Genomic DNA, 20,313 nt, shown 5'->3' with positions numbered 1-20,313 from the left:
AATAAAGCTGACGAAATTAGACTTATTTTCGTCAGCCTAAGTTAAGCCGACGAAAATATTAACTTAGTTTCGTGAGCCCTAACCAGACCATTGAAAATAAGTGTAATTTCATCGGCTTGGGTAAGCCGACGAACTAATTTAGTTGTTTTCGTCGGCTTGCCATGGACCGAATAAAATAAATATGACCGACGAAATTGAGCTGTTTTGGCGTAGTAGAATAACATTTGATCACGCGTTTAGCACAAGAATTTAATAATTTATTATCGACATCCAGTAACAGGACAAAATCTTTATTAACCCAATAATCCAGTTATCAACTCAAGTCTCAACTCCGGTCTCGTCGTCATATCATACAGGTGCAGCACCTGCACAAGCAACACAAACACCAAACAAAATTGGACATAAGCCTCCTTTTTCTTTTTTACACGGACCATAAGCTCATTGAGAGGGTAAACTTAGGGTCCCCGGTCGGAGCTCAGGCAGGTCTGCACAAGGAGCACGGCGGCGAGCTCTAGCGTCGCCGGTAGACCGCTTGATGCAAGATGTACCATCCAAGGACAGGATCAATCTTTTATTGAGTCACTTATCACCCACCACCTATGGTAATCACAATCACACTCCCAGTCGCAGTCCCGTAATCACACACAGCAGTACCGCACTACTTCCATGCACAAGCAACAGAATAGACAACGAACAAAAAATCCTTCGAGAACCCAGCGCGCCCATTGCGACAGAGATAGATTTTACTTGGAGGGGGAGGGGAAGAACTTGAAGTGCATGAGCAGCTTGACGGAGCGCAGCGGCTGGCCCTTGTGGTCGCAGAGCCGGACGGAGCGGATCCCCGGTCGGAGCTCCCACACCGGCAGGCAGGTCTGGCCGCCGAAGTCGTCCTTCTGGTGGTTGTCGGACTCGTGCACCTCCACCCGGAGCAGCGCCAGCTCCGGCACCGCCAGCGGGAACTCGAACTCGTGTTCCCACGTCGGGATCCAGCTGTCCATCATCACCCGGGTCTGCTCCATCCTCGTGTCCGCTGCCACGCCGGCGACCCCCACCTGCATTTCGTTCCAGGCAACGTTAGCCCGCCATTCGTGCCTGCTCTTTTTCAGCTCCAGACTGCAGCCCGTCCAGAGCTTACTCTGACAGAGCAGCATAATTCTCGTATTCATTTCAGGTGATTGCTGAATGCATCACACTGTTAGACTGACCCTTGCGTAGAAGTCTGGGGGCGAGCACTTGTCGAAATGCGTCTTGCGGAAGTCGAACCGCCAGCCGTCCCCCATGTACACCGTCACCTTCAGTCTCGTCTTCACCGGCAATTCAGCTCTAGGATCGAACAGCTTGTCAGGGTCGCTGTTCATCAGGATGTCGGGCTTCTTCACGTAGCCGCAGCCGCCGTTCGCTCGGAACATCCCTTGGGTCAGCCACAGCTTCCTTCCGTGTCCCTTTTGGAGTGACAGTGAGCAGCAGCATAATCAGGAAATGTACAACTGAATTCTGAGCTCGTTGGAAACGGCCAGAGTTACTGAAGAAACACACAGACAGAGGCACTGAATGTCTGAACTGCAGTTACCTGCATGTTCGCTGCGACCATCTGAACCCCGTACCTCCACCCCATCAACGGGTTGTAGTTCGACGACGTGATGCGCGTTGACCGCGGGAAAATCCGCAGCAGGTTTCTCTGCGTAAACCTGAAAATCCGCAGCGGTAAAACCCGTTGACCCTGGCATTCGCATTGCAGTTGCAGCTGAACGAACAGAATTGACCTCTCTCGATCAGCTGGTCAGGTGGAACTGAAGCTCACCTGATGATGTGAGCCCCGTGGGAGACGATGGCCTTCTCGTACGCCTTCTCCCCCAGGCTCAGCCGCGTCACCTTCTCCGGGTCGACCTTGAGGTCCTGGTCCATGTCGTGCTTCCTCCGGGTGAGCTGGATCGCGATGAGGCGCATGTACTCGTTGTCGGCCCCCTGCCGCGCCTTCTTCTCGGCCTCGCCGTCCTGCGGCTCCTCCTCGGCCTCCTCCGCGCCGTACTTCCCGCTGTACTGCTCCGACATCTGCCGGGCGGTGGCCTTGTCGTCGGAGATCTCCTCCCCCCAGACGCCCTCCTGGGCCCTGTCGTCTGCGGCCTCCTCCTTGCCGCTCTTGGTCTGGAGGTACTCCTTGGGCGGCTTCGTGGAGATGATGATCTTGCCCTTGAGGTCGTCCGGGGAAGGGAACTCCGCCATGTTCTCGGATTCCGAAATGTAAAGCATGTCCCCGAAGGTCTCCTTTAGCATCTGCATGTATGAGTAAGCTTGTAGAATGCTCAGGGTGCTTCGTCAGAGTTTGCAATGGGACATGGTTCAGAGTTCAGAGAATTGAGATGGCACCTTGGCTACTTTGCCCTGGAGGTCTGCGGTGAGGTGATCTTCCAGGGTGAGGATGACGGGGTAGGGAGAGGTCGCGAAGGCGTACTCCTTGATGGCTTCCAGGCACTTGTTCAGCTCCACGGGCGACGTCCATGTCCTGCACATTCATCGCCGTCAGAGCTCAGAGGATAGTGGCGGACTGGCGGAGCCTCTCTGCTGCCGCAGTAGCAGAGTAGCATATTGAGCCAACATTTGTTGGGCCAGGTTTTGAGGCCCAGTTCTACTAAAAATGCAGTAGCCCACCCACCTGCCGTGAAGGACCTCGACCTCGTCCCTGGCGGCGTTTGGCCAGAGGTCAAGCTCGATGACCCTGACGCCGTCGAGGAGGGCCTTCACGATGGGCCTCTCGCTGCAGCCGCTGCTGAGCTGGTTCCCCGTCAGGTACGAGTTGTGGCCCGTGTAGATGAAGTAGTGCGACAGCGGCGAGCCCATGTCCTGGTGAACCTGCACTAATCATTCCATCTTGAGCAAATCGGCTCAAAGGGGATGGCAAATTACGTTTTATTTTTCTAGAAAAATACAGTATAGACACGGATGCCACAGGAGGTAAGGGATGATGGCCTTATGCGCCAGTGCACTCTTCACAATCCAACTTGACTCTTATATATTTTTAGATTAAAATTGTATAAAATTAGAGCCAGACCCTTTTAAGACCCAACCTTTAGATTATCTACCTAAAATTTGAGACACCACCCCTTGACACACGCATATCTCTGTGCAAAGAAACTGAAATGCAATGAAAAGAGTAGCAAAGGAAGAAAGCAAGGTCCAACTAAATTTATAAATCCTTTGATAAGTCACTTTTAGGATTTATGAAAAAAAATCTAAAATCATGCAATGAAGTTGACTAATGACCCCAATAGTGTTCTTGGCGAGGCGAGGAGGTGGGGCGTCACGCGTTGGAAGTGCTAGGATCGGTTTGTCGCACGCGAAGTGACTGACAAAAGAAGGAAATGCATGACAGGAACAACTGAACAAAAAAAACAATGGTGGGTTGACATGTTGCACCCAGTGGTGTTTGGTAAAGTACAACTTGAAGCGAACAGCTCCAACTAATAAATCCAAGAATCATAATCTCTCTCACACGCACACGCACGGGCGCGCGCACAGAGAGAGAGACAGACACACAGAGTCACTCATTCGTTTTCAGGTGGATGGCATAAGGCACATCTGCTTTTAAAAGCATCTAATCTCACCTGCCGGCCCACCTAAACATCATCACTAGCTCCAAACAAAACTGAGCCAACTGTGAGCTTCTCAAATTACTGCGTACTAGTGCAAATTGCGCTCCTTAATCTCACGTGGCATCAGCCTCATTCGTTGATAATTTAGAAAACAAATTACATACCCAAGCCAAGTCGCGTTTCGAGCCGGAGAGCAGATCAGAATCTGATGATTACTAGCTGTGATGCGGTTAAGTGGGATTGCTTTGTGGATACCCACTATGATTTTTCGAGAACTGGACATGGAACACATGCGTTGATTGCGCTAGGGTAGGGGGGGGTGGGCAATTATCCGGATTCCCGGCCGGACCTTTAAAAGGTCATTTCATTTTTGTCACCTTCTGTGCGGGTGGAACATAAATTACATACCCCTCGCAAAATCGCACTAAAAGACTGCCCCCAAAATGGTGAAATTATTGCCAACGCACCTACTACCAAGTTCCTAAACGATCGTTACAGATCAAAAGAAGAACACAGGAGAGGAAAAAATGTCGTTAGGGATTTTAATCTTGGCGCAGTACATGCACTAACCTCTCGTCTGATCTAGATGGGGGCATATGGTCCAGGCATACGGATGTAGTGCGATTGTGACTCTATGCAGGAGGGACGCTGCACATGGGCCTAAACTATTCATCGATGGTACGACTGCCCCTTGATTTGGAGCACAAGTCACAACTATGAACTGTACCTTTTGACCTAATGGCCACCAGCATTTACCTTTACAGATAAAAACCCTATCCTTTTTAACCCTTAAAATAAATATCCCGAATCTATACTGTTTACTGTTGTTCGTTCATCCGTCAAGAAAATTTAATAAGTCAGCAATACTATTTCTTCTTTTTTATTAAAAGAAATCCTAATTCTTTCAGTTTCACCCATGCGTGCATGTGTAGTTTCAGTCTCAGTTTTGCACGGTGATGTTCAACTCTGCGAGACTGCGATGTCTACATAGCGATAATAGCCCATGGATATGGTGATGATATGCACTGTATTTAGAATTGAGCCACAAGATAATATATATTAGTTAGAGTTGGAAATTTAAAACTGCATAATTCGCAAAAAAGAGGAAGAAATTTAAAACTGAATGTGTAATCTGTGTGGTTTAGGATTTAGTTATAATAGCAAAAGAGAAAGATTTAGAGAGAGAGAGAGAGTGAAGAACAGTAAAGGGTTTTAGTAAAAAAAAATGAACAGAAAGATTACCCCACCGCGCGGGTCGAGGGCGGCGTTGGCGTCGCTGCAGAGCCAGCGGTGGAAGCCCTCGGCGGTGAGGCCGCCCTTCTTGAGCAGCCTCTGCTCCGCCGCGAACGCCATCACCTCCTTGGCCGCCGCCTCGGCGCCGGCTTCGGTCTCCCCCTGCACCTTCCGCAGGAGCCGCCTCAGCGCCTCCTCCCCGACCACGTCGCCGCCGTCGGCGTACGCCTGGAACACGTCCCTGACCGCCTCCGACGGCTCGTTGGACGCCGCCCGGAACCGCCGCAGGAAGCAGCACACCCTGTAAGTTGTCATGGCCGAGCGATCGACGACGACGATCACGACGCGGGGCTTCTCCGATCCTCTCGCTAGCCGACAGCTGCGAACGAACTGTGCTGCTGCTTTAATTCGCTTGCTGCCGCAAATATGGCTTATCTGCAGTCCTTGAGCTACATGTATATGTCCATATGCCTATATATGTATATATGTTGCTGTTAGATTTGTAGATATATATAGATGGTAAGTAGCTAGTGGTGGAGCAGTTCTTGCCGGCCCTAATATATAGGAGTGGAACACATGAGCTAGCTAGAAACATGGAGTAGCTAGCACCTTAGCTGGCTCAACAGCCGCATGTGTGGTCACCAAGTGTGCATGGACAAATAGACAAGTTAAGTACATATGCTGTGTGTTTGTGTGAGAGACGGAGAATAGCTTCACTGTGGATCAAAATGCTTTCCGTATGTCTTGAGAAATAAGAAAGAGATACGTTTTTTTTTCCTTTTGTGTTTGAGGTAGTGTCGGAGGAAATCTCCAGTCGGGTGGCGGAATGCACCCGACTAATCCTAGCTTAGGAAGAGTTTGGAGGAGATCTAGGAGCGCTTGATCAAAGGGTGGATGAATATGGGAAAGACGCAAAGATTTAAAGTGGTTCGGGCCGCCGGAGCGTAACACCCTACGTCCACTTGTGTGTTGTATTGCTTGAAAGATTGTTGGGCTTGGAAAGGGCCTCGGAGAGCCTTCTGGACTTAGAAGTCGTTGTTCTAACGAGTGTACTCTCCCTTTTATAGGCTCAAGGGGAGTGCGTACACTATGCGGGACCCCGACAGGTGGGTCCGGCAAGTGGAGCCTACAATACGAGAGATATGTGATCTTCTTCTCCAGCTCCTTCCTGTAGTCCTTGCGATCGAGAATTTAACGTGCGTATCTACAACCAAGATATGGTCTTGTGCCGTCTTACCGGCACAGTGCCTGCTGTCAGTGTTCATACAGTGGAGGACGTGCTGTCACTGATGGGTCGATATCCTCTGACAGGTGAACGAGCTGCGCTGACCCGCCGAGCCATCGCCTCCGCCCGCACTGTGGCGGTGCGCGCCTCCGCTCTCTTGCAGCAGACCATCATCACCCGTTGCTCACGCGCGCGGCGCAGTGAGTTGACTGTATGCCGCTTGCCCGCGCATAGTGCACAGTAACGTGCCGTCTTGGAAACAGGCGGGATTACCGTGGTGTCAGCATACCTGCCCAGTGTGTCAATGGGCAGGCCACGCCCTATCTTGGGCGCGCAGCCCACCTACCCGTATTAAATGCGGTAGTTGGGCCGGCGTCCCGCGGAGGGCCTTCTGCCACGGGCACGTGGAGGGCTGGCCCTGCAGTCACCACCTTGACGGCATGTGGCGGCACCGGACCCCTTCCGGGGAGGAAGGGAGGTCCGGGCCCCCGAGGCCAGTCCGGATAAACAGGCCCAGAGGGGTCTGGCTCCCACACGTGGCGGCGCCGGACCCCCTAGGGGGTCCGGGCCTGTGGTGGCCATTTCCGAACATGCTGTCCTCGTGGGCACGTGGAGGCGCCGGACCTATATGAGCACGGGGGGGGGGGGGGGAGGGGGGAGGTCCGGAGACCATGATCCCAGCTGTCAGGCCCGGGCCGTACGTCCCGTCACCCATAGGACCAGGGCGAGATCACGGATAACCTTGCACCCATCTGGTTGGAGACCCTGTCAGTCGACTTACTGACAGACGGGGCCCGCGGAGAGGCAGATCTCCTCGTAGTGGGCCACCACGACCATCTAGTCGTTGAGCATCTGGATAGGCGGCCGAGCATGTTGTGGCGCACGTCCACCACGATGCGCTTGGCGCACACGCCGGAGCCGGACACCATCGCGCCCTTACCTGTGAGGCGGCAGTGACGCGCCAAGGGTCTGGACACCCCAGACAGGAGGTACCCCTTTCTGTATGTACCGACAGAGACCCCCGGGCCCACCTCAGGTGAGGAACGAATCCGCAGGTGGGGCCATATCCCAGCGTTGCGTCGGGTGGACAGTTTGCGCCCGTCGTGAAGGGGCAGGAAAGACTTTTCCCCTTTGGCAGGATCCCCGAGGGGCCCGCCTTCCGCCCGCGCTCCGCGCGCCAGACGGTTCAGGTTCTTGTCTTATTCGAGCCTGTCCCGCGGCTCTGGCAGTTCGGATTCCGCCTTTCCGCCCCGCCTCCAGCGACCGCTCCTTTGACCAGCGGGCCAGGGCCCACCGATCATAGAGGGTGGGAGACGGGGGCCTGGTGTAGGCAGCCCTTCGGCTTCTCCTCGGTTACCGCCGAGTTCAAAAAGGCGAGCAGCTTTCCTTAAAAGGAGACACCGCAGAGATCGGCTACCCTTACGCTCTTGCCTTCTCCAAACTCTGCAACACCCCTCGTCTCCATCCGCTCATTTGCGATCTTGTATTTGCGCTTGGCATTTCTTACTCCTTCGCATCCTTTCGATCCGAGCCACCACCATGTCTGCTTCGCCACCCCCGCCGCTTCCAGCGCAAGATCCAGCTGGACTCGGTGCGTCGCCTTCTGGGGTGGACCACGCCGGAGCTCGTCGGGAGGATTCAGGCATGCTCGATTCCCCTCAACGACCTGGCCGTGGGGGAGTTCGTCCTCTTCAACTGCTACGCCATGTGCGGGCTGGTGCCGCCAATCTCCTCCTTCTTTCTCCTGCTCCTGAAGGAGTTCGGCCTTCAGCTTCAACACCTCACCCCCCACTCCATCCTCCTTATGGCCGTCTTCGCCCACTTCATGGACATGTTCGTGGGGGTCCGTCCCTGCGTCGCCATCTTCAGGCATTTTTACGCCCTGGTCGGGTCAGGGAGCAGCAAGCGCGCGATCGGCGCCTACTACTTCCAGCTCCGGCAAGGGACGGCCGACTCCTACATCAACGCCTTCTCCAGCGCCAAGTGGGAGGACTGGCGTGACGGCTGGGTCATCGCCAAGACTGACGCCAGCGACCGCCTGGAGCTGCCAACGGAAGGGCCCCTCAGCGACCGGAGCACCTGAAAGGCCAAACCGTCGCTGCCGGCAGAGCTCGACCCGGTCCTGAACCGGGTCAAGAATCTGGCGAAGGGCGGCCTGACGTCCATGATGGTGCTGGGTGACTTCCTGAGGCGTCGCATCGCCCCCCTGCAGCAGGGGTCCAAGATGGCCTGCATGTACACGGGGCAAAACGACTGCTGCAGGATCGTGCGCGGGCTAGAGGAGGCGCGGCGGTCTCCTCCGCAGCAACAGGTTCCACCGCTGCTGCCAACGACGCAGCGTCCAGCGACACCGGCACCACCTCCATCGGAGCCAGGGCCACAAGCCCCGCACCCGCTGCCAGGAACGCCCTCAGCGGGAGGCCCCCACCAAAGGACTGGGGAGTCCTCGGCGGGAAAGGAGAACCCCCCAATCGCTCAGGGAGGTTGGGATTGGCCTGACTTTGTTTAAGCAGCCTTCTCGAGCTTTTCTTTGTTCCATTTAAATTTTGGGTCCTAACCCTGTTGGTGTGTGTCAGGCCCCTTTTTCCAGACGCGCCCACCGTGCCTGCCGATGATTCACTGGCCGGGGGGTCCGGCCCCCAGCTAGCTTCATCCTCCCCTGCTGGGAAGTTGGCGACAGCACCAGCAGGGCCTCCGCCCCCGCCAGCATCGGTAGAGTCTGGACCCGGAGGTCCGGAGCCGGAGGCCGCACCCCCGGGGGCCGAAGCCGCACCCTAGGAGGAGGCCGCCTGGCCCACTGCGACGGCCGAAGTGCCAGCTGTGCCCGCGGCGCCAGACGCCATGGCGGAGGCCCCTCTAGCAGAACCGGCTGCAGAGGCAGCAGCACCGGAGGTCGCAGGGGCGCCCAGCTCCGGCCCCCAGCCCACGCAGGAGGACATGCCGGAGGTGGTGGACGGGAGGCACCTTCTTCCAAGCCCGTGGAGATCCCTCTTCCCCGCCTCCTGGTCAAGGCCCAGCGGGCGATGGAGGAGGCAGAGATGGGCTTCCGTTGGGAGTAGGAGAAGCTGGAGGCGGAGCGCCTCCGGCTCTCCGACTGGGAGGCCTGGGGGACCGCATCAAGACGGTCTCCTCCCGCCACGCCGAGGAGTGAGCCCAGCTCGAGCAGGAGCATGACGACCTGCAGGAGCAGCGGTAGAGGGTCCTCGAGCGAGAGGCGGCGGCTGCCCAGCGGGAGAAAGTGGCCATCCGGCAGGAGGCGATGGTCATTGAGCGGGAGCTCGCGATGGAGGAGAGGTCGAGGGTCACCCTCGAGCTGACCAACCACGCTAAGGCGGCGCTGAAGCTGATCGAGGAGCAGCGTGCCGCCCTCGGAGAACGGGAGGCGGCCGTGGTGAAGGGGGAAGCCAGCCTCGCCGCCCACCAGGAAGAGCTGGCGATCCGGACCTAGGGGCTCCAGGAGCGGGAGGCATCTCTCCAGAAGAGGGAGGCCAAGGTGGAGGAGTTCCTGGCGGAGAGGAGTGCCGGCATCGACCGGGTTGTGAGGTGGGTCGGTGAAGTTTACCCCTCCTTGGATGCTCTCGGGCTAAGTCCCATCCAGGTCGCTGAGGCCCCTCCTTCACTTGGCACTGTCCTCCCGGTGCTGGACTCCGCCGTCGAGCGACTGCGACACCTAAAATCTGCCATCCTCGACCGCCTGGAGACAGAAGGGCGAGTGGTTGCCCGGGGGATGGCGGAGTACATTCTTACCTGCTTCCGGAGCCACGACCCCGCCATGCTGCTGACTCCAGTCCTGGTTGGCCACATCCAGGCGACGGCGACTGCTGCGCAGGAAGGAGTGCAGGAGGCGGCGGATCCCGCATCCAGCGCCGTCCCGGACCTGCAAGGCTAAGGGATCCCTCCGGACCACCAGAACAATAGGAGTAGCTCCTTTTTTGTAATGTAAAGCTGTGTACATTATAAGTAATATATTTTCTTTGTTATGTTACGCATCTATTTTTGCGAGAAAACTTAGCGAGAAAACTTAGCTTTTTTCCGATTACCAATTCCATCGTGTGTTCTCAAGTGTACCGAGGTCCCATGGCCCCGTGGAAGGTAGTCGCGATAAATTGGGACTAGCTACCAGTAAACCGAGGACCTGCACACGACTTAGAATTGATGCTTAGCAGTCTTTCCCACGGGGTCCCGGATGTTGCCAGCGAGGGTTTTCTGAGTTGCATAGCAAATCAGAGCACCAGGACCTGGGTTCATGAGTTGAAGGGGTCCGACCTCTTGGGTGCGTGGTTCGAGGTACTACGGTGCTTATCCTTGGGAGGTAGAGTGTGTAGGTTTAGGGTACGGAACCAGGCTAAGCAGCTACACAGCTCTGGACCCCGGCAAAGGACGAGCCAGTCCCCAGAAAGCCAGACCCTTCCCTCCTGTGAAGCAGAGGTCCTAGAGCAGAAACGCAAAGTCGCAACACAAAGCAGGCCTCAGGCACGGCACGGGAATAAGGGACCACGTGGGGGTTAGCGAAGCAAGAAACGAGGGAAAAACAGAACCGAATGAGCCTTAAGGACATACTGAGAATAAATTTTTTCTTAATGAATTGGTACAGATAGAGTGTGCGATGTACGCCAGGGGCCGGGTTTACGAGGGCGGACCTCCACCGCCCTGGTCAGCATAGGGATGCTACTAATTACAAAGGAAAGAATCCCCTCTCAGCTAGGCCCCTAAGGGTAGAACTTACGGAGGTGCTCAATATTCCACGGATTGGATAGCTGCATGCCTTCCTCCGTAGCCAAGCGAACGGATCTGGGTCGGCACACCTTCGTTACCTTGAAGGGACCCTCCCAACTGGGGGAGAGCTTGTGTAGCCCTTCTCGGTTCAGGATTCGCCTTAGGACTAGGTCCCCGACCCAGAGCTCCCCACTATGCACGAACCGTTGATGATAACGCCAGAGCGCTTGGTTGTACCGTGCGTTTTGGATTGCTGCTCGCCATTTTCGCTCGTCGACGAGGTCCACGTCTTGGCGACGCTACTGCTCCTGCAAGTCCTCATCAAAAACTTGGGCTCGTAGCGAGCCCATGGTGATCTCCGGGGGAAGGCACACTTCGGTCCCGTAGACCAGGAAGAAGGGGGGTTTCCCCAGTTGCCCAGCTGGGTGTGGTCCGGTTCCCCCACAGTACGCTCGGAAGCTGGTCAACCCATTTTGCACCATGTTTCTCAAGATCACCGTAGGTTCGGATCTTGAGCCCTTTGAGGATCTCAGCATTAGCCCGCTCAACTTGGCCATTGCTCCTGGGATGCGCCACGGAGGCGAAACAGAGCTAGATATCAACGTCTTCGCAGTACTCTTGGAAGTATTGACTTGTGAACTGAATCCCGTTGTTTGTGATGATCCGGTTCGGGACCCCGAACCGACACACAATTGACTTGAGGAAGGTAGTTGCTGACGCCTTAGTGATGTTGACCACAGGGGTTGCTTCCGGCCACTTGGTGAACTTGTCGATGGCGACGTAGAGGTACCGGTACCCACCGACAGCCCTAGGGAAAGGTTCCAAGATATCCAACCCCCATATAGCAAAGGGCCAAGAGGGTGGAATCATCTACAGCGCCTGAGCTAGAGTGTGTATCTGCTTTGCATGGAACTGGCATGCCTTGCAGGACCTTACCAGCTCGGCTGCATCCTGAAGCGCTGTCGACCAGTAAAATCCATGCCGGAAGGCCTTACCGAGCAACGTGCGGGATGAAGAATAACTTCCGCACTCGCCTCCATGGATCTCTGCGAGCAAGTTGTAGCCCTCTTCCCAGGTGATGCATCACATGAGGATGCCGTTGGCACCACGGCGGTAGAGATCCTCTTCTACCACTGTGTACCACTTAGCCATCCGGACTATGCGCTCAGCAGATGCTTGGTCTTCAGAAAGAAAATTATCTTTCAGGTAGTCCCGAACCTTGGAGATCCATGCATCGGGATCTTCCTGAGTAACTGGGCGCGGCTCTCCGAGGTCTTTAGGACCCTCGAGGGTACACACGACCCTTGGCGGGCTCCACGGATGGAGCGCCGCCGGGACCGCTAGCTTCGAGGTGCTAGTCCGACCCCCTTCGCCCAGGCCGGCAGGCTGGGCGGAAGCCTTCAGCAGTCATCTTTGGAAGACGCCCTCTGGCACGGATGCCTGAGTCGATGCCCTCGCGGAGAGTGCATCTGCCGCCGAGTTGCCCTTGCATGGAACGTGTTGCAGATTCCAGCATATCGAAGTCCTTCTCCAGCTTCCTCACGTGGATGAGGTATGCTGCGAGCTGGGGATTGTTGCAGCAACACTCCCCCAGACCTGTCTGATAACGAGCTGGGAGTCTCCTTTGACCAGGAGCTTCCGGATCCCCAGGGACAGGGCCACCGTGAGTCCAAAGATTAAGGCCTCATATTCCGCCATGTTGTTGGTGGCCTCAAAGTCGAGGAGCACCATGTACTTCACTTGCTCACCGTTTGGGTCAATGAGGACCACGCCAGCCCCAGCCGTCTTGCTACGTGCGGACCTGTTGAAGTAGAGCGTCCAGTGGGGTCCGGTGAACATCGGAACCCTGGCTTCTGGTGGGAGGTCCGACCCTTGGCCCGGACCTCCTAGGACGCCTGGTGTCGGAGTCCACTCTGTAACAAAGTCGGCAAGGACTAGGCTCTTAATGGCGTGGAGAGTCTGGAAGTCGAGTTGAAACCCAGCAAGTTCTGCTGCCCACTTGGCGATGTTGCCTGTGGCGTTGGAATTGTGGAGTATGGCCCTCAAAGGATAGGAGGTCACCACCACAATCTTGTGGGCCTGAAAGTAATGGTGGAGCTTCCTGTACGCAATGAGTACAGCATAAAGCTTATGTGTCTCAGGATACCTAGCCTTTGCTTCGTGAAGGACCTCACTAACGTAGTAGACCGGCTTCTGAACAGTCTTGACTTTGCCAGCGAGGCTGGGTTCTTCTCCCAGAGTTGGGGACTCGCCGGACCCCAGGTCTTCTGGTTGTGCCTCGGGTGGGGACCCGGCCTGACCCTCCGAAGTAGGGTCGATCATCACACTGGTGGGGACCCGCCCTGACCCTCCGAAGTAATGATGGAGATTCCTGCAGGAGCTGCTCGGACCTCTCAGCAACCAGCACCATACTGATCACTTCAGTCATCGCTGCGAGGTAAAGAAACAGCGTCTCACCTGGGTCCGATGCGACCAGGACCGGCAGGGAGGTGAGGTACTGCTTCATCTTCTGGAAGGCTTGTTCTGCCTCTTCAGTCCATGCGAATGGACCGGGCCCCCTCATCAGCTTGAAGAAGGGAAGGGCCCTCTCTGCCAGCCTCAAGATGAAGCGGCTGAGGGCTACAAGGGACCCCGTCAACCTCTGCACGTCCTTGAGACGCGCAGGGGGTCTCATTACCTCGATTGCCCGGATCTTATCCAGGTTCGCCTCAATTCCCCGGTGTGACACCAGGAACCCGAGGAGCTTTCCCGCCGAAACGCCAAAAATGAATTTCTCGGGGTTAAGCTTTGTAGAGGTCGCGCGTAGCTTGTCGAAGACCCGAGCTAAATTTTCTAGAAGGGAATTCGATTCTCTAGTCTTGACAATGATGTCATTAACATACACCTCCACTATATCTCTAACCAAATCACCTAAAGTGATGTTGATTGCACGAGCAAAAGTGGGTAGAGCATTAGGCAGTCCATATGGCGTCTATGAAGGACAGAAAGTCACACCCGGAGGTGGAGTCTATAATCTGATCTATTCGAGGAAGTGGATAGGGGTCTTTTGGACATGCCTTTATTGAGATTGGTGTAGTCGATGCACATCCGAAACTTCCTGTTAGCCTTTGGGACAACGACCGGGTTAGCCAACCACACTGGGTGGTAGACCTCTTCGATGAAGCCAGCCTGCAGCAGTTTGCGGATCTCTTCACGGATGAAGTTCTGCCGCTCGATGGACTGCTTCCGTGGCTTTTGCCGGACCAGCCTGGCATCAGGGTGGATCTTCAGATGGTGCTCAATCACCTCCCTAGGGATCCCGGGCATCTGTGACGGTTCCCAGGCGAACACGTCGACATTTGTCCGGAGGAAGGCGATAAGCGCGCTTTCCTATTTCTCTCCCAGGTTCCCGCCGATGCGGGTGGTCTGGGAGGCCTCCGCTCCGACCTGGATGGTCTTCACGGGAACATCGTCCGTATCAGACGGACGGACCTTGGGCCCCTTGGCCAGAGCCTTGGCACACGAGGATGAGGGGTCAGACCCCTCTGCGCCAGCTTTTGGGGCAAGCCCTGCTGCCAGCGCATGGAGCTTCTCAACTGCCACGACGGCAGCGGTCCGGTCGCTCTGCATGGTGAGAACGCCTGCCGGGGATGGCATCTTCAGGACCAAGTACCCATAATGGGCAACGGCCAAGAACCGGTACAGAGCCGGTCTACCAATGATGGCATTGAAGGGGAGGTTCACCTCCGCAACTTCAAACTGGACGTTCTCCGTGCGGAAGTTCACCTCCGTCCCGAACATGACCGGCAGGGAGATGGTCCCTACCGGGTAAACGGGATTTAGACCCACTCCGGAGAATGGGCGCGACGGAGCCAACTTGGACTCCGGGATCTGCAGGTGCTTGAACACTGCATAGCTGATGACGCTGAGGCCGGAGCCTTCGTCAATCAGCATGTGGTGGAGGCGGACGTTGGCAATGGTGGGGGCCGTGACGAGCGGCAGCACCCCAGCGCCCGCCATGTTCCAGGGCAGTCAGACGGCCCGAAGGAGATGGTGGTGCTCTTCCACCGCTGGTGGGGCGCCACCTTTGGCGTCCCCGGCTTCACCGAGAGAACCTCTCGGCGAAGGGTTTTGACATCCCGCCGGGAGACGAGCTCCGAACTGCCGCCGTACATGATGTACAGATTTTTGCGGAGCTCGTCTCCACCGGACTCGGAGTCGGACTGGTGGAAGAGACCCTTGAGGTCTTTGTTTGGGGTCTGATACCCCAACTCCCTCTCCGTCGCGGCTACATCGGCGTCGGAGGCCTTTTCCTTGCCGGACCGCCGCGAAGGGGAGGAGCCTTCCCTGGAGGCTTGGTCGCGCCTCTTGCTAAGGCGCTCTGCTAGCTTCTGGATCTCGCGGCACTCGGTGGCGCTGTGGCGAGCCCCAGGATGAACAGGGCACGACCCGACGTCGGTGCGCTGTTGACGTGGGCGCTTGCCACAGGAGTTCTGACCCCTGGCCGCTGCTGTTGCAGCGACTGGACCCCCAACTCGTGACTTATCAAAGCCACGGTTCTTCTTGTTCTTTTTCTTGCCGCTGCCAGGGGCAGCGACACTGGGCCCGCTCTTCTGAGCGGGTCTTCCTTGAAGGTTAGAGTGCCATGCACGACCCTCTGCAGCCCTTGCGCATTTGTCTGCCAAGGCGAACAAGGTGGTGACGGTCTCCACCTAATGTGTCGCCAGCTTCTCCAGCATCTTCTCTTCACGGACCCCCTGACGGAAAGCCGTGATAATAGATGCGTCGGAGATACGTGGAATGGTTCCACGTACCTTGGTGAAGCGGGAGATGAAAGCCCGCAGGATTTCTCCGGTTTGTTGCCTCACGGCATGGAGGTGGGCCTCCACACCATGCTGCTGGTACGCACTGGCGTAGTTCGCCGTGAACTGCGCACAGAGCTCACCCCAGGACTGGATGGATCCCAGAGTGAGGTTCATGAGCCACGTCCGGGCAGGCCCAGTCAAGGCTACATGAAAGTAACTTGCCATGACTGCATCGTTACCCCCAGCCGCCGTGATGGCGATGATGTAGTTCTGCAGGAATTCTGACGGGTTGGTTGACCCGTCATACTTTTCCGGCAGGTGTGGCCGAAACTTGGACGGCTAGACCACTGCACGGAGGTGGTCTGCGAGCGCTGTGCAGCCCACGCCAGACACCGGTGCCTGAGCGAGTCCCTGCGGCCTCGCCACAGCTGCATCGAGCTCGGGTATGAGATTCCGACCCTCAATATTGAGTCGGCGGTTGCGCGCTCGCTCGATGGAGGTGTGGGCGTCCTCTCTCGCATGTCTGCGGTTGAGTTCAACCCGGAGATCTTCGGTCTGTGCACTCCTCACTGATGGAGAGTGCATAGAGCCGGATGCACCGCCCTGTCGACGGCGCTGCTTGGACACAGACCCCCCCCCCCCCCCCGCTGAGCCTGGGGAAACCTGTGTCAGGTTGAGGAGGCGGTCGACGTCGTCACGCCATTGCCTCTGCGTGTCAGGCGAGGCTGCCTCACCAGGCGGGTTGCGGAGCAACTCCCTTGCTGCCACGAGCGGCCTGTTTGGTGCGGGCTACGATTGGGCCACGGAGGCTCGCTCCGCAGCGCGCTGTGGTGCAGCACGCGCCGCCATCCTGGATAGGGGATGGCGCGAGGCGTGTGGCGTGGATGACGCCACTTCTCGCCCAACAGGATGTCATGATGCCCATTTTCCTGCGCCATTGCAGTCTTGAGCCTTGACCAAGCGCAAACCAAACCTAATGCCCCTACCTGGCGCGCCAAATGTCGGAAGAAATCTCCAGCCGGGTGGCGGATTGCACCCGCCTAATCCTAGCTTAGGAAGAGTTTGGGGGAGACCTAGAAGCGCTTGATCAAAGGGTGGATGAACACGGGAAAGATGCAAAAATTTAGAGTGGTTCGGGCCGCCGGAGCGTAACACCCTACGTCCACTTGTGTGTTGTATTGCTTGAAAGACTGTTGGGCTTGGAAAAAGAGCCTGAGAGAGCCTTCTGGACTTAGAAGTCGTTTTTCTAACGACTGCACTCTCCCTTTTATAGGCTCAAGGGGAGTGCGTACACTATGCGGAACCCCGACAGGTGGGCCCGACAACTGGAGCCTGCAATACGAGAGATATGTGATCTTCTTCTCCAGCTCCTTCCTGTAGTCCTCGCGATCGAGAATTTGATGTGCGTATCTACAGCCAGGATATGGTCTTGTGCCGTCTTACTGGCACAGTGCCTGCTGTCAGTGTTCACACAGCGGAGGACGTGCTGTCACTGTTGGGTCAGTATCCTCTGACAGGTGAAGGAGCTGCGCTGACCCGCCGTGCCGTCCCCTCCGCCCGCACTGTGGCGGTGCGCGCCTTAGCTCTCCTGCAGCAGACCATCATCACCCCTTGCTCACGCACGCGGCGTAGTGAGTTGACTGTACGCCGCTTGCCCGCGCACAGTGCACAGTGACGCACCGCCTTGGAAACAGACGGGCTTACCGTGGTGTCAGCATACCTGCCCAGTGTGTTAGTGAACAGGTCACGTCCTGTCTTGGGCGCGCGCAGCCCACCTACCCGCATTAAATGCGGTAGTTGGGCCGGCGACCCGCGGAGGGCCTTCTGCCACGGGCACGTGGCAGGGCTGGCCCTGCGGTCACCACCTTGACGGCATGTGGCGGCACCAGACCCCTTCCGGGGGGGAAGGGAGGTCCGGGCCAACCAAGGCCCGTCCGGATAGACGGGCCCAGAGGGGTCTGGCTCCCACACGTGGCGGCGCCGGACCCCCTGGGGGGTCCGGGCCTGTGGAGGCTATTCCCGAGCATGCTATCCTCGTGGGCACATGGAGGCGCCGGACCTATATGAGCACGGGGGGGGGGGGGGGGGGAGGGGGGGAGGTCCGGAGACCATGATCCCAGCTGTCAGACCCGGGCCGTACGTCCCGTCACCCATAGGACCAGGGCGAGATCACGGATAACCTTGCACCCATCTGGTTGGAGACCCTATCAGTCGACTTACTGACAGACGGGGCCCACGGAGAGGCAGATCTCCTCGCAGTGGGCCAGCACGACCTTCTGGTCGTTGAGCAGCTCCTTGGCGATGATGGAGGATAGGCGGCCGAGCATGTGGTGGCGCGCATCCACCACGATACGCTTGGCGCACACGCCAGAGCCGGACACCATCGCACCCTTACCTATGAGGCGGCAGTGACGCGCCAAGGGTCTGGACACCCCCGACATGAGGTACCCCTATCTATATGTACTAACAGGTAGGAACTGTGGATAAGAGGCATCTTGAGTGTCGTCACATCTTATGCACTGCGGAGGATCAGTGAGGCAATAACAGCGAACTGAGCGTAGTTCAGCTGCTATCCGGGTTTGAATCCTCGACTCGGCACATGTGCTCACATTTTTTTGATTCATTCCAGGATTTAACCGACGCTATTCTTCCAGTAGTAGGCGACGTGCCCGTCGACAGCGAGGCGACTATGGTAACTTCATCAATCTTGAGGATCTGCCAGCTCAGTCTCTCGGAGGTGCTCACAGAGGTAGGGCGCGTGTCTATATTCATAGGAGTGAGTGTGCGTGCGTTATGTGAGCGTCTGCGTCTGTATTGTGTTTGAAAAAAATAGCGAGGCAATAACAGAAGACGGCGTTGTGTGTATACTTACATTGGTTTGCAACAATAAGAAGAACAGTTAGCCAACAATACCAATGTGATCAGCCGGGATCATCATCAGAATCAGATACTCCTAACCTGAGGTGTGCACAAAGCATATGGTGGTCTCCAACTGGTCCCTTGCAGGCAGGATATTACGGCGTGATCACGCGCGATACCTGTGTCAATGCCACGTGGGACGAATAATTTAGCTTTGAGTCGCCAATCAGCGATATGGAATCATTGCACATAGACATAGAGATCAATATAACAAGCAAGGAGGTTAATTAACTTGTAGGTCCCCCGTCCAGCTGAGATGTGCCACACTACTTGTTGTCTTGCTCCTTTTGGGATTGATGCACAATGACCTGACCAAACGGCGCTTTCAGTTCCAGTCTATAGCAGTTGCTACCAAACGGGCTGAATGGCTGATCACACGTCCATGGCCTATGTACCGCCAATCCCGTGCCCATCAGCCGTTGCAGATTCTATTTTACCTGGCCATGGCCTCTCTGGACTCGACGTGGATCACGCTCACGCGCATAAAAGTTTTCCACAACCCTGTGATGGCACCATTGGAACCGCATGACAATTGACATGATGAGCGCGCAGGTCGCCTTCGTGTATGATTGTTCTGCTTCCTCTTTTCACTACACATGTTGTTGCTCCACGAAGTGTCAAAACTAAAGGGGAATACTTTCCCTCAACTTGTTCGCGTATAACTTTAATTTGCTTTTCCAAAGGAATCAATCGCATATACTCAAAACATTTGACAAATATCTTTGCTCCACTTGAGTTTCAGTTAGTACATTCGTTGCCTTTTCAAATAATGCCAGGAGCTCGCTCTGAGGTTTCACTTGACAACAAGGTTGGACGTCCGGGCCATTGAAGCGCAGGCAGGGCAGAGTAAACTTTGATGGCCAGCCCCCTCTACCAACGAGCAACTCCTGTGCCAGTAGGACACTTGTCTATTTCTAATCAGCTTCATAAATTGTCAATAAGAAAAAAAAAGTTATGCATTATTGATCATAGGAGTAAAGTTCTTTTAATGAATAAGTAGGAGAGCTGCCAATTATATTTATAAAGCGACATTTCAAGGTACTAAAAGAGTATGAAAAAGATGAAACAAAGAGAGGTAACAATGCACTATATATGTTTCGAAACGAATTTATTTCTTTCTTTTTTGAAACAATGGTAATAATAATGCACTATGTGATAGGGACCAAACGGAATAATCAGCATTATCTAAGTTGTGTATATGAAATCAAAATGACAGCCTACGTGTCAAGGCACCCGCCGTTGCCGGCTCTTTCCCCATGTCAATGACAGCCGGTTTCCTCGGGGAACGTATTAGTTTTTCCAATTCTCTGCTGGCTCAAGAACAATCAGTGGTTAGGGATACGTACTAGTGCGTACACGTGTATACCTGATCGAGTCAAGTCGTCGCAGGAAAAACCCATGAGATGATGCCCATATGTTAAAGTAGTTCATCCACTGAGATAAACTATACGCTCACAGCCGTCCAAGTGTTGCTCCATCCATCTTGCGCCATTAAAACTAAGGAGCTGATCCTACTCCGAGTAATACACGTTGCGTGCGTTGACTCGAGTCGTTTGTGTCCAATGTAATCAGGCCTCCTGGCACTATTATAACTGTACATATTGCGTAGCTAGTACTAGCACATTAACACCTTTTTTTTCTTCTTATGAAATGTGTGGTTTAATTTGCAAATTTATGATCTCCTGAAAGCGAAATGTGGGCAAATATTTTTGTAGCAATGGAACAGGTGATTTCACCGGTATTGAAAGTTAAGGTGGATATGGTGACCCTCGGCTTTCGAGTTGGGAAGGGGTAAAATGGACTTTGCTCTGCTTCAGCATTAAGCAGAACAAGCGGATAGAGTGGA

General features: G+C 55.5%; 1 protein-coding gene across 2 annotated transcripts; it reads right to left on the bottom strand.

Annotated features, from left to right (window-relative positions):
- Positions 1-274: 274 nt before the first annotated feature.
- Positions 275-5,453, bottom strand: LOC112887210 (phosphoinositide phospholipase C 2-like). 2 transcript variants are annotated; one of them, XM_025953336.1, is made up of 7 exons: positions 4,833-5,453; positions 2,654-2,850; positions 2,368-2,503; positions 1,802-2,274; positions 1,571-1,688; positions 1,206-1,442; positions 275-1,052 (listed from the first exon to the last, which is right to left on the bottom strand). In XM_025953336.1, exons 1-7 carry the CDS (start codon positions 5,136-5,138, stop codon positions 744-746), a joined length of 1,776 nt encoding a protein of 591 aa, XP_025809121.1. In that variant the 5' UTR covers positions 5,139-5,453; the 3' UTR covers positions 275-743. The 2 variants fall into 2 exon arrangements, with proteins under 2 accessions (XP_025809121.1, XP_025809122.1); XM_025953337.1 differs by having other exon boundaries at positions 4,838-4,941.
- Between the last annotated feature and the right edge of the window lie 14,860 nt (positions 5,454-20,313).

This window comes from Panicum hallii, chromosome 3 (assembly GCF_002211085.1).
Source record: "Panicum hallii strain FIL2 chromosome 3, PHallii_v3.1, whole genome shotgun sequence".
Taxonomy (NCBI): Eukaryota; Viridiplantae; Streptophyta; class Magnoliopsida; order Poales; family Poaceae; genus Panicum; species Panicum hallii.
The sequence above is the reverse complement of the archived record's forward strand: the minus strand, read 5'-3'. Positions and strand labels throughout refer to the sequence as shown.